This window comes from Podarcis muralis, chromosome 2 (assembly GCF_964188315.1).
Source record: "Podarcis muralis chromosome 2, rPodMur119.hap1.1, whole genome shotgun sequence".
Classification (NCBI taxonomy): Eukaryota; Metazoa; Chordata; class Lepidosauria; order Squamata; family Lacertidae; genus Podarcis; species Podarcis muralis.
The window spans coordinates 110,148,814-110,163,533 of record NC_135656.1 but is presented as its reverse complement, the minus strand read 5'-3'; the positions used below and the strand labels follow the sequence as shown (position 1 = coordinate 110,163,533).

At 44.5% G+C, this 14,720-nt stretch overlaps 1 protein-coding gene across 1 annotated transcript; it reads right to left on the bottom strand.

Annotated features, from left to right (window-relative positions):
- Positions 1 to 450: 450 nt before the first annotated feature.
- Positions 451 to 14,658, bottom strand: LOC114590958 (nuclear factor 7, brain-like). The gene is made up of 6 exons (XM_077925232.1): positions 8,707 to 14,658; positions 7,033 to 7,128; positions 5,831 to 6,064; positions 4,171 to 4,193; positions 3,943 to 4,082; positions 451 to 2,196 (listed from the first exon to the last, which is right to left on the bottom strand). The coding sequence occupies exons 1-6, from the start codon at positions 9,166 to 9,168 to the stop codon at positions 1,682 to 1,684; spliced, it is 1,470 nt and encodes a 489-aa protein (XP_077781358.1). The 5' UTR covers positions 9,169 to 14,658; the 3' UTR covers positions 451 to 1,681.
- Positions 14,659 to 14,720: the final 62 nt, after the last annotated feature.

Below are 14,720 nucleotides of genomic sequence, written 5' to 3'. Positions count from 1 at the left end.
CCTCAGGTTACATCCGCTTCAGGTTACAGACTCCGCTAACCCAGAAATAGTACCTCAGGTTAAGAACTTTGTTTAATAACTTTTTATTGATAATAATCAGCTAAATAGTTTGAGGATCTATACAACTTTGTAACATGCAGAAAACAGCAGTCTCAGAGAAACCAAAGACTGGAACTGAGGGAAGTCGGGGGGTGGGGGTGGGTGGGTTTTGCCGGGGGGGGGGGGCAGGCAAAATGGGGGGGAAACAAGGATGATATGTTTTTGGATAATATGTCTTGTTTTAATTTTGAATAAAAAAACTTTTTTAAAAAAGAACTTTGCTTCAGGATGAGAACAGAAATCGTGCAGCGGCAGCAGGAGGCCCCATTAGCTAAAGTGGTGCTTCAGGTTAAGAACAGTTTCAGGTTAAGAACTGACCTCTGGAACGAATTAAGTTCTTAACCTGAGGTACCACTGTAAATAATTTTTATTAATTTTCAGTTAAAAACATCCCAATTGATAACAAATCCAATCAGAATACAAACACAAGTTAATGTGCTTTCAAACCGTCTTGAACCGTCTTTCTTTGATACTTTTTGGATGTAGTAAGTAAGAGCCACCACACGTGGTTATAAGGCCATCTTTGACACACTTCACTAGTACGAAAAGAATGTAAGCAAATGTGTCTAAAGGGCAGACCATACAAGAGCTAGTTTTGCCCTTGTTGTGCTCTCCAGAGACAACAGGACTCCCAGCTCCCATCAACCCCAGCTAGCTAGCGTGGTCGGGGATGATGGGAGTTGTAGTCTGGCAAATATGCTGTGTTGGCTTTGCCTGCTTCAGACAGTTACCAATTGTATGAAGGGCTTTTTTAAAAAAAGTAAATAGCAGGCCCTAACCCAGATCATAGATCCCTGTTGGTTGTGGGAATTAGAAGGGCTTTTCGCTCCTTTGCCTCATTCTGGATCGGGGCCTCCATGCCTGCTGTTTGTTGGTCTGGAAGAATAGCTAGAGCTCTCCATCGCACCCAGTGGAAACCTTTTCTTTCAGTGCAAATGACATTTGGCCTTATTTACCTTCCTCCCAGGATCCCAGCCTGTGTTGCGCACATACATATCTCCTGCCCGCTACTTGATTTTTTTTTTTTAAGTGATCTATCAGATTGCTAATCTAGTAGAGCTCTTACGTTATGCCCGGTTAAGAAATTGAGCTAAGAACCTGAAAGTCCCTGTGTCATGAATTTACTGAGTGAATGGAGCAAGTTGCAGCTCCTCACCTGCGATAAGGAAGGGGATGGTAATCGTTTGCCTTCATGGCAGGGGCATTTTGGGGAAAAGTCTAATGTTGAGAGCCACATTCCCTTCCCGTTTCCCAGGGGCACACACTTCTCAAACGCTTGGAGAATTGTGGCGCACTTAAGAACATTCCAAAATCCACATTCGGGCAATGCCTTTTATAGGTCAGCCAAAACGTCACGAAATAGTGAGCAAGCCTTCAAGTTACTCAGAGCTCTTCTTCAGGTTTGATAGCAAATAAGGCGAGGTGGGAGGGAAGTTGGCTGATGATGAAGTCATGGAGTTTGCATCTTGGCTGGCCTGATAAAAGCACTGCTTTGGTATGGACTTTGGACTTTTATCTGACGGGCAAACACACCTACCTTTCCTTTTTAGAATAATACCCTCTTAAGAATTGCTTTAATGTCCTAACTGTGAGAAGTTTTCAAGCTAATGGTGCGTTTTTGCCTGAAAGCAGCTGGCGTAGGTTGGAAGAAAGGGTAGACCTTTTCGCTGAAATGGGCTGTGTGTGTGCAGAGGTGAGACCCAGCTGCTACATCATAGAAAGAAACTTGGCCTCCCTCATAGTCCAGGTACACGCCGACCTTCCACCATGACGATCCATTTTGAGGCTCGCTATCCTCCTCTGTTGGCTCCAGACACCATATCTTGTCTGCCAGAGAAGTGGGATCCTTGCCTTTTTGCCTTGGGATGGACTCCAAGGCTACGCCAATCAACCAATCTCCCTTGTTTTGCACCTCAACCTCCCAGTAGTGTCTTCCTGAATGGAACCCCTCTTTCGCCAGCACAACGGGAGAGTCCTGAAATATCGCTGGATAGTTCAAGGGATTTTTAAGCAGTCCAAACGCCGTACGATAGTTTTGCAGTAAGAAAGTATATTTGGGATGAGCAGTGCCGCAGTCCAGGGTGATTGGTTCTACTTCTGATAAGCAAAGGAAAAGAACAAGTTAAATAAAATCGGGGCATCCTACCCTAGCTCCATCCTAGGTTAAAGGTAAAGGTAAAGGGACCCTGACTGTTAGGTCCAGTTGTGGCCGACTCTGGAGTTGCGGCGCTCATCTCGCTTTATTGGCTGAGGGAGCCGGCGTACAGCTTCCGGGTGATGTGGCCAACATGACTAAGCCACTTCTGGCAAACCAGAGCAGTGCACGGAAACGCCGTTTACCTTCCCGCAGGAGCGGTACCTATTTATCTACTTGCACTTTGACGTGCTTTCAAACTGCTTGGTTGGCAGGAGCAGGGACCAAGCAATGGGAGCTCACCCTATCGCGGGGAATCGAACCACCGACCTTCTGATCAGCAAGTCCTAGGCTCTGTGGTTTAACCCACAGCGCCACCCGCATCCCTGATCCCTGCTTAGACGGAAGCTTTTCAAGAAATGGCAAAGTAACTTCTCTTCCTATATAGAAGCCAGTTCCAAACACAAATAAACACAATCAAGAAACAGAAACCAGAATGGAGATGTGCTGATAGGAACAGCCTTGGCAGCGTATGGATGGTGTTTCTGGAGTCATCAGGCAGGTTTAAACCATAGCCTGACAATGTCACAGCGCCTTTTCCCACATTATACATGATTGGTTGCCGCTTGTAAACACAGCTGCACATAACAATGTCATCCCTCTGCTGAATCCTTGCAGAATGCAAGCTCTGCCTCCATGCACCTCAGGACACAGAGATGCAAGAAGGAGTTCTGCTGGATCAGACCAAAGGCCCGCCTTCTTCAGCATCCTGTCTTCAACAGTAGCCCAACCCACAAGCAGGCTCCGAGCATGAAACTTCCTCTCCCGTCATTGGTTCCTAGAGACTGGTCCCCAGCAGCATCCTGCCTCCACATGTAGAAGTTCCACTTCACTATCACGGCCTTTATTCTGATTATCAGGTGTTCAGGATGTAAGTGGCATGTAACCAAAATACACAACCCCCACACCAGAAGGAAATATCAGCGGTCTCGGGAGAACGCCAGAAGTATAGAAAAATTTTCAGGGAAGAAACCTAAGGGAGTCCCTATGAGGACTGAATGTTCATAGTGGCCGCAGAATGTACATTAACTGTTTGGGGTGGGGGGAATGGAAAACTGCAGGTGGGGTGACAGGATCATCATCATCATCTGTTGTTTTTGTTGTTGTCTTGTCACCCCACCTGCAGTTTTCCATTTCCTCCACCCATTATTATTATTATTATTATTATTATTATTATTATTATTATTATTATTATTACCCTGCCCATCTGGCTGGTTTCCCCAGCCACTCTGGGCAGCTCCCAACAGAATATTATTATTAATAATAAAGCGATAAAACACCAACCATTAAAAACTTCCCTAAACAGGGCTGCCTTCAGATGTCTTCTAAAAGTCAGATAGTTGTTTAGTTCCTTGACATCTGATGGGAGGGCGTTCCACAGGGCGGGTGCCACTTCCGAGAAGGCCCTCTGCCTGGAAGTGAGTGTCTGGGACTCTGAAGAGCAGCACACCACAATGCAACATTTTCTTCCACTTGCCATGGCAAGTCAACAGACGTGCCATGAATCTGTCTAATTCTCTTTGCAAGCAACCATTGCCACGTCTTCAGCCATAGAATTCCATGTGTTGATCACATGTGGTACGAAGAATGGTTTTCTTTCGTCTGATCTGACATTACTCTCAATCATTCCTGAACTTCCTTTCAGTTACCTGTTTTGACGATGGGTCTCATCTTATTCCATGCTAGGTATTGCAATGGACCCTTGAACTTGCCCAGGCAGAGTTCCCTGCAAACAGCAGAGCGGTCAGCCTGGTTTCCTACGCCCTCAGCCTCCTTTTCAGCAGGGAGCCTAGTGGGAAGAGGAGCAGAATACCAGTTACAGCAAGTGGCCATCCGCTCTCTCACATATGAAACTAGCGGAAAGACACCATACTCACTTCTTCAGGAGCTCCTTGACGCCCTGGGGAGGGGGAAAGAAGGTGAGATGGTTAGGAAGCTTGAATCTCTCCTTTCATATCCTGGAAAAATCACAGAATCTGATACACTCCGTCATCCACCCTAATCTTGCCTTCCTCAAAGCCATTAGGTCCCTCTGTCCTCCCATTGAATCATGGAGTGCTGGCTATCCTGTTTGCTAATTCTTCTTTTCTAGGGGCCTGGGAGTGTGGGGCTCCTTTCAGCCCACAACCCTAACTAACCATACCCCCTTGCCTTCCCAAAGATGGAAGACACTCTCCAATATTCCCACCTGATTTGATAAGACACAGAGAGATGACCTCATACAGGAGACTAGATTGACACGGAAACAGATTTTCTCCAAGTCAGCTTCACACACAATCATAGGATGTTGCGGAATCCCATGGACAAGAATGATGAGGGTAGAGCCAATGGTAAGATTTCCTCATCTAGCGATTAATATTTCACCTGGGTAGACGAAGAGCTAGGTGGAGGGCTCCCGGCATACTGGTTCAACTCAAATATAAACACCAACAACTGGGGAACACTGGCCTGCAAGCGCTCCAATTGGAGAACAGCCTTTACCAAAGGTGTTGTAGATTTTGAAGACGCTCAAACTCAGGGCAAAAGGGAGAAACGTGCTAAGGCATGCTTGGCAAACCCTCACTGAGATCAACTCCTGCCCGGAAACCTATGTCCCCACTGTGGAAGGATATGTGGGTCCAGAATTGGCCTCCACAGTCACTTACGGACTTATTGTTAAAACCGTGTTCATGGAAGACAATCTTACTTGGCTATGAGTGATCGCCAAAGAAAGAAGAAGAAGCAACTCAGGTTCATGCTGCTCCATGTCTTCCACAGAGAAGCAGCTCCTGCAGCACCAGCAGTATGTCTGAAGGGGACAGGGCTGGAAATTGGGTTTTGGCCTGGTACCAAGTCACACAAGTTGCTCAGGCTGAGGAGCTAGCTTGGCTGCAAGTTTTATAGGGTTAATTGTTCCCACACTGGCTTTTGGGGTCCTAGAATCATAGACTTGTATAGTTGGAAGGGGCAACGAGGGGCATCACTCCTCCTGCGTTGACTCCACCTACCGAAATGCCAGTCCTTGCTCCGAAGTGTCTTGGCCCTCTCCTCATTCTGAATCCTTAACCTATTCTGTGTGATTGGTTATAGATAGTGATGTGGGGCAGCCCACTTTCTAGCATGTTATTTTTCTGTGGGAAATTTGCCATTTTGTAAAAGCAGAGACATCACCTTGCCAACAAAGGTCCGTATAGTAAAAGCTATGGTTTCCCCCATAGTGACGTATGGAAGTGAGAGCTGGACCATAAAGAAGGCTGATCGCCAAAGAATTGATGCTTTTGAATTATGGTGCTGGAGGAGACTCTTGAGAGTCCCATGGACTCCAAGAAGATCAAACGCATCCATTCTGAAGGAAATCAGCCCTGAGTGCTCACTGGAAGGACAGATCGTGAAGCTGAGGCTCCAATACTTTGGCCACCTCATGAGAAGAGAAGACTCCCTGGAAAAGACCCTGATGTTGGGAAAGATGGAGGGCACAAGGAGAAGGGGACGACCAAAATTTTCTGGGAAACCCTCTGCAATGGTTACACTAAAGAGGGGCCAAGGTTTTGGCCTCACCAGGAGAAAGGCAGCTGAATCCGTCTGCTCCATTTTGGCCTTTCCCTGGCTCATCATCTCTCTGGCTGCAGACAGGCCATCCCGGATGTCCCAGAGATGCACCAGCATGTTCACGTGCGCAGCGTTTTCATCCTCATCTAGCTGGGCCAGTACTGCATCTTTCCTCTGGCTCAGGAATCGCTGCAGCTCAGCGAACTCGTCCTCAATCGTCTTGCGAAGGGAATCAGCTGAGTTCTGCAATGGAAAGAAGTTCCACTGGGAGGTTTTTGTGGTGGCGGAAGTGAGAACCCAGGTAGCCGTTCAGTGAGAAGAAACAAATGAATCAAAATATACCTTGTAAAAATGAGGGGTTGTTGCTAATCCAGGCCCCCTCACAAGCCCAACTTGGCCACATCCCCATTTAATGGTCTCCTTGCTAGGTCCATACATGCTTTTCAGTGGCAGGCGATGGTGCCATCCTTCAGCTGGGAGCCAAGCTCAGCACCCACCCATAGTGGGTGCCTGCCATTTTGAAGTAAACCCGATGTAAAATGAATTTTTCAGTTTTATACAGTCCAGGCAAGAAGATTTAGTAGGTCTATAGCAGGCATCCCCAACCCTCGGCCCTCCAGATGTTTTGGACTTCAATTCCCATCATCCCTGACCACTGGTCCTGCTAGCTGGGGATCATGGGAGTTGTAGGCCAAAACATCTGGAGGGCCGCAGGTTGGGGAAGCCTGGTTTGGACCCTTTTCAAAAGTGCCACTTTTGAAAAGAAGCTAAACTAAGCTCCCATCCATGGTGGCTGCTCACCATCTTAAGTCCCCAAAATGCAATGTCCCTGCCTTCTCTGTAGTGTCTCTCCCTTTGTGGAATGCTCTCCCCAGGGAGGCTTGCCTGACTCCTTCATTGCATACCTTTAGGCACCAGGCAAAATAATAATAATAATAATAATAATAATAATAATAATAATAATAATGATGTCTATAACCAGGCCTTTGGCCTTTAACTATCTGTGGCCTTTTAGAAGTGGGTGGGGTGTTTTTAATGAATTCTTTCCTTGGTTTTAATGTATCTATGTGGGCTTTTCTGTTTGGTTGTTAAGTCATTTTGGGTTGCCTTGGGCAAGATAAAGTGAATAAAAGAATATAAATAATAATAATAATAAGAAGTAGAAGAGGAAGAAGAAGAAGAAGAAGAAGCTAGGAATTATTTCCTCTTACTCTCAAGGAACATATGTTTTCTTCTTGACATCCTTCCTGTTGCTCTTGTTGTTTAATTCTGGTTTCCAGGCAACCCAGAACCTTGTCCAGCTTCCGCTAGGGGAGGAAGAAGAGTTTGTGAAATTAGGCAGGTCAGGGAACCTGCCGTGTCTCCCAGCGTTGTTTTTCTCTATTTCCTTTTATTATTTTTGTTCTACGTTCCAGGATTGCAGATATTCAATGAACAGCAGGTTATAAATACTGCAAATAAATAAAATGCCACCTCCTTAACTTTTCTTTTCTGAACTAAACAGCCCTAAGTGGTGTAACCATTTCTCACAGAGAAGTTCCTCCATCCCCTTAAACATTTTGATTGCCCTTTCCTGAAACTTCCCTATGCAGGGCTGCCTTCAGATGTCTTCTAAAGGTTGTCTAGCTACTTATCTCCTTGGGACGTTCTAAGGAAAAGTGGGACATTCCGGGATCAAATCAGAAACCGGGACGGCTTCCGCAAATCCGGGACTGTCCCTGAGAAATAGGGACACATGGAGGGTTTGTTATTATTTGATAACAAATAACAAGCTGCCCATTTACACCACAAAGAACTCATAACCCGCCTACTTTCAGCAACCAGAAACATCATAGCCAGACACTGGAGAGACCTGTCACGGGTAAGCATGGACCAATGGTACCAAATAGTATGGGAAACAGCCCTACTAGAAAAATTAACCAATAAACTGAAACTGACAAATAGAAGAAGACGCCTTCACCCCAGTATGGCTCCCCTTTATCACATACACAGCCCAACAAGACAACGACAAAAATCCACCAACCGCCTACAAATCAATATGGCTAACCTGATCCAAAACACCCACCCACTTCACTCACACATGAAAACAAAGATCACCACAGCCAATCACAAATGAATAACCACAACCTAGGCCAACCCTAACCTCTCTCACCACCAAAGGAACACAAGTGAATAGCAGAACCTGCACAAGTGACGCTGACACAAAACCCCACATATATTAAGTAAAATAGAAACATTGCCACCCGATCCCACCCCCACTCACCTTTCACCCCTCCACCTCTTTCCCCCTTTTCTTCCTAATGTCTCAACAAATGAAGGTAAAGGTAAAGGGACCCCTGACCATTATGTCCAGTTGTGGCCAACTTGGGGGTTGCGGTGCTCATCTCGCTTTATTGGCCGAGGGAGCCGGCGTACAGCTTCCAGGTCATGTGGCCAGCATGACTAAGCTGCTTCTGGCGAACCAGAGCAGCGCCCGGAAACGCCGTTTACCTTCCCGCCGGAGCAGTACCTATTTATCTACTTGCCCTTTGATGTGCTTTCGAACTGCTAGGTGGGCAGGAGCAGGGACCGAGCAACGGGAGCTCACCCCGTCGCAGGGATTCGAACCACCGACCTTCTAATCGGCAAGCCCTAGGCTCTGTGGTTTAGACCACAGCGCCACCCGCATCCCTCCTCAACAAATGAAACTGATCTGTAAAAAATGTTACTGGGAAAAAAGGGAGAGACATTGCACATACTTTTGTAAACCAAGAAAATCTTTAACAACAACAACAACAACAACAAATAAGGTTACCTTCCCTTTCACAACACCGCCTGAATCAGCTGTTGGAGGGCAATTGCCTCACTTTACTTCAAGCATCCCCAGTCTCTTGTTGCATGCTTACCTTGTTCTGCTCAGCAGCGTCTTTCAAGGAGCTGAACTTGTGTCCGGCGTGGGCAGGCGAATCCACACAGCACAAGCAAACGGGGTCCTCATCGGTGAGGCAGAAGAGCTGCAAAGTGCGACCGTGTTTTGCGCAGAGCAACCCCTGATCAGCACCCGGGCTGCTTCTGCCTGTCGGCGTCTCTCCGTGATTTTCTGGGTCTTCTCGCGCTTTCTTCTCGGGGACCTCCTCCTGGGCCTCTCTTGCCTTTTGGGCCAAGTTTCTCAGCAAGTGATTGGGTGTGAAATGTCTGTCAGGACAGGGGGCCCGGCAGTCAGGGCAGCTAGGAGCTCCGCCTTGCCTGTCCCAGGAGGAGGTGATGCATTTCTGGCAGAAGCAATGCCCACATCGAAGCAAGACAGGCTCAGTAAACACGTCGAGGCAGACGGAACAAGTCAGATCTTGCTGAAAACCCTCGGCCATCTCTGCTGACAGATTGCAGAGTCCAGTTTCGCTTTCTTTTCTCTAGTTCCTCCTTTTGCTTTTCTCTTGTTGCTTAAAGGAGCCACACCTTAGAGGTGGAGCAAAGTGACCTTTGCTGTAGCCATATGAAAAGACTTTGGAGTCTTTTGCAATAGCAAAGAGGCACTTCTTTCCCCCCAGGGTTTAAAATGGTTAACTTCTGAAATCAGCTGAAATTTAGGTCTTCTGTGTACTTTTAAAGACCTTGTGCAGCTTTTTTTGAGGGTGGGCGCTGAATTTTTATGCTGGGATTTGTTTACTGTTGCATGGTGCCATGCTTTTATAATTAAAATGTAACCCTTCTGTTGTCTGCAAGCCGATCAGAGAACAGTGTCATGGTGTGACATTGTTGGCATTCACCTGTCTCTGTTAATTAATAAAATTAACTAAGGGGACATGGGGTTTTTACATTGCAGATACAGCCCTGCCGTGCACCAGTTTTGAGGCAGAATTAATTACTAAATAATACTGCGTTTTAAAGAGTTATTTTGTGTTATGTATTCAGTGGTCTGTGTTTGCCTGAACTTAAGTCGGGACTAAGGATTCTGAGCCCCCCCCCCCCAATGTTCTGATTAGATACATGATATCCAATCACAGAACATTTCAGGATTTGGGCCTCTGCCATTGGCCTTTAATCTCTGGGTCATGATTCGCAGCTTGGAAGTTTAGACAGCCAATCACGTTGGGAGTGGGAGTGGCCCAGGACTTCAGAAATGTGTATAAACAGTTGCTTTGCCCGTTGTCAGTTCTGTTACAGTGGTACCTCAGGTTACATACGCTTCAGGTTACAGACTCCGCTAACCCAGAAATAGTGCTTCAAGTTAAGAACTTTGCTTCAGGATGAGAACAGAAATCATGCTCCGGCAGCACGGCGGCAGCAGGAGGCCCCATTTAGCTAAGTGGTGCTTCAGGTTAAGAACAATTTCAGATTAAGAACGGACCTCCGGAACAAATTAAGTACTTAACCCAAGGTACCACTGTATTTTGTACACAAGGAAGGAGTGATATGTACTTCAGGCGTTGAAATGTGCTTGATGACAGTAAGGACTCAAAACTATATTGCTCTTTACTTGACTTTTTAATCTCGGCACCCTGAAACTCCAGCCAAATTTCACTCGCAACCTGGGTCAGCTACAGGTGCAATTTCATCCCAGAGTTCCCCCAGTTGCACTTCTGGATGCTTGGACAGTTTAGGCAATTAAAGAAACACTGTGACACGGCTTCCCTACAGTTCCTTGGGAGGTTGGGGGGCAAGATCGGCAGAAGGGTCCCCTTTAGTAGTTCCACTGCCCTTGAAAAGTTTTGGGAGAAGGCATTCTCTGCAGCAGGCCCTGAGTGGTGGAATTTCCTCCCCACAGAGGAGTGTTATAGTATTAGGAAGAGGAGATGTAAGGCTAAACCGCCCGAGGTAACAGTGGGAGGCAAGATACAGAACGAAGGCTCAGAATATGCCTTCCAATTTTCTGAGGAGCAGCCGTATTGGTCTGTTGCAGGAGAAACAACCTAGAGCCTTGCTAATCCTTTTAAAGACTAACACATTTCATTATGGTGTCAGCTTTCTTTCTTTTTTCTTTATATTTTCAAATTTATACATTTCATTAGCTTTACAATCAATTTAACATTTCAAAACATTGATGCTTTTGAATTATGGTGCTGGAGGAGACTCTTGAGAGTCTCATGAACTGCAAGAAGATCAAACCTCTCCATTCTGAAGGAAATCAGCCCTGAGTGCTCACTGGAAGGACAGATCCTGAAGCTGAGGCTCCAATACTTTGGTCACCTCATGAGAAGAGAAGACTCCCTGGAAAAGACCCTGATGTTGGGAAAGATGGAGGGCACAAGGAGAAGGGGACGACAGAGGACGAGATGGTTGGACAGTGTTCTCGAAGCTACCAGCATGAGTTTGACCAAACTGCGTGAGACAGTGGAAGACAGGAATGCCTGGCGTGCTCTGGTCCATGGGGTCATGAAAAGTCGGACGTGACTAAATGACTAAACAACAACAACAACATTCTTGCTGCTGTAGTAGCATACATAAATAAATTTCTATACAATTTAGGTACTTCTTTTTTTTAAGAGATATTTATTAAAGTTTTACAAAAGCATGAATACAAAATACATGAAAGAAAAAATAAAAATAAAAAATACAACATACAAAAGACAAAACAAAAAGTAAGAAAAAATTTAAAAACAAAACAGTTTTTCGTAACTTTAAACTCCTTTGCTTGTTTCTTTGACCTCCTCACACCTCCCCTTTTTGTATTCCCATTTATATAATCAAATCAGCAAATCCTTACCCTCTTTCATTTATCTTAACTCTATGTCTTAACATTTTTTAACTCTATATTTTCATCCATTATCAATTCATTTTTGCATATTCTTATTAACTTTGTTGCTAATGCCACTTATTTTCAATCCAACATCATTTACAATTTAGGTACTTCTGTCCCTATAATTCCCAAAAGAAAAGCTTCTGGGTTTTTTTGTTTTTTTGTTTTTTTTACAAACGTTACTTAAAACATCTTTTTCAATTCATTATATATCATTTCTATGGTGTAAGCTTCCATCTTGAGTCGCAGGCGTAATCCAATTCTGGCTCAACCCTTCCTCACTAAGCTTCAGATTCCCTTGCTCCTTTGACACACTACAGACCTGTCTCTTTTCCCTTCCAGGGCTACGAAATCCACGTTACGCCTAACGTCAACCTGGAGCTGGAGGACATGAGGAACATTGTGCAGTGCGGTGGCGGGAAGTTCTTACCTAGAATGCCTCGAACCTACAAGATGAACCGTGCGTGTTTACATGGCATCCCGTGGGGTGCTGGCAGAAACACTGAGGCAAAAGGAATACTTGAGAGCGAGACCTGACTTTTTAAATATAAATTTTTATTAGTTTTTTAAACATACCATTTTCAACAGTAATTAAACATATTTTTACATCTTATTCAATATTTTGACTTCCATCAGTCCAGTCTGAAAATTTCCAATCTAATCTCTCAGTATACATTTCTTATTTTCCGTTACATTTAAAACTCATAACCAATATCTATTCTTTATCTACTTTGTAGCACTTCATATATTTCTCCCTACAAAACTTCTTATAGTCCTACTAGCGTATTTTGTTGATTACAATTGCTCTTCAAATAGTTAATATATTTCTTCCAATCTTCTGTAAATCTCTGTTCCCGCAAGTTTCGAATCCTTCCTGTCCTTTCGTCCAATTCTGCATAGTCCATTATTTTCGTCTGCCATTCTTCTTTCGTTGGAGATTCTTATTGCTTCCATTTCTGGGCTAACAATACTCTTGCCACTGTTGTTGCATATAAAAACAATTTAACATCTTGCCTATTAATATCCTAACCTATAATACCAAGTAGAAATGCTTCTGGGTTTTTTAAGAAAATGTATATTGCAACATCTTTTTCATCTCATCATATATCATTTCCCAAAAGTTCTTTATTTTCTTACATTCCCACCACATATGATAAAATGTTCCTTCTTTTTCTGAGAGCGAGACTTGACTCTCAACCTTTCATTTATTTGTTTAAGGACAAGTGTGTTGTGATTTCGTGTCCCGAAGACCTGCCCCGCTGCAAAGCGGCTCAGGACGCCAGGCTCCCCATAGCCAATGCAGAGTTCATCCTGACAGGTAAGCAGAAGCTGGATGTGGACGCCCACCGGCTGAACGGGATGAGCCCCCCCCTCCATTGCCACTCCCCCGACCAGGACGAGGAGGAAGAGCAACCCCAGCCTTGCCCAGCAGAGCCAAGAAGAGGCGTTGAGACCGAAGCGCAGCCCGTTACATGGCAACGTTGCCTTAAACTTGTAAATAACTCTTTTGTGGTTTTTTTTTTACCACTGTCAATAAAATGGGTATAAAAAGCAACCTGGTTCTTTTGGAATTGTGTACCTGCGGGAAAGGGAGGGTGTGCATATTTCCTGTGGCTGTCCCAAGGGGGGGGGAATATATGAAGTAATAGTAATAATAATAATAATAATAATTATTATTATTATTATTATTTATTTATACCAAACTGTATATGGATGCCAAACAGTTTTCATGCAGGGCTTTCTGCAGTTCTGCCTCAGCAGGTTCAAGTTTTTTGTTATACAGTGGTACCTCAGGTTACATCTGCTTCAGGTTACAGACTCCACTAACGCAGAAATAGTACCTCGGGTTAAGAACTTTGCTTAAAAATTTTTATTGATAATAATCAGCTAAATAGTTTGAGGATCTATACAACTTTGTAACATGCAGAGAACAGCAGTCTCAGAGAAACCAAAGACTGGAACTGAGGGAAGTCGGGGGGTGGGGGTGGGTGGATTTTGCCGGGGGGGCAGGCAAAATGGGGGGGGGGGGAACAAGGATGATATGTTTTTGGATAATATGTCTCGTTTTAATTTTGAATAAAAAAACTTAAAAAAAAAGAACTTTGCTTCAGGATGAGAACAGAAATCGTGCTCCGGCGGCGCAGCAGCAGCAGGAGGCCCCATTAGCTAAAGTGGTGCTTCAGGTTAAGAACAGTCTCAGGTTAAGAACGGACCTCCAGAACGAATTAAGTACTTAACCCGAGGTACCACTGTAAATATTTTTTATTAATTTTCAGTTAAAAACATCCCAATTGATAAGAAATCCAATCAGAATACAAACCCAAGTTAATGTGCTTTCAAACCGTCTTGAACCGTCTTTCTTTGATACTTTTTGGATGTAGTAAGTAAGAGCCACCACACGTGGTTATAAGGCCATCTTTGACACACTTCGCTAGTACGAAAAGAATGTAAGCAAATGTGTCTAAAGGGCAGACCATACAAGAGCTAGTTTTGCCCTTGTTGTGCTCTCCAGAGACAACAGGACTCCCAGCTCCCATCAACCCCAGCTAGCTAGCGTGGTCGGGGATGATGGGAGTTGTAGTCTGGCAAATATGCTGTGTTGGCTTTGCCTGCTTCAGACAGTTACCAATTGTATGAAGGGCTTTTTTTAAAAAAGTAAATAACAGGCCCTAACCCAGATCATAGATCCCTGGTGGTTGTGGGAATTAGAAGGGCTTTTCGCTCCTTTGCTTCATTCTGGATCGGTGCCTACAGGCCTGCTTTTTGTTGCTCTGGAAGAAAAGATAGAGCTCCACATCGCACCCAGTGGAAACGTTCAGTGCAAATGACATTTGGCCTTCTTTACCTTCCTCCCAGGATCCCAGCCTGCGTTTGCACACATATATGTCTCCTTATCACTACTTGATTTTTTTTTTTAAAAAATGATCTAAAGGTAAAGGGACCCCTGACCATTAGGTCCAGTCATGACTGACTCTGGGGTTGCAGCGCCCATCTCGCTTTATTGGCCAAGGGTCAATTTATCTAATGGCCAGTATTTATTTTATAGTACTGTACATTGATTATTGCTTTCATTTTGTGGATCAATGGTCTCATTAGATAGTAAAATTCATGTTAAATTGCTGTTTTAAATTAAAATTAGATTAATTAAATTAAATTAAATTAGATTAATTAAATTAAATTAAA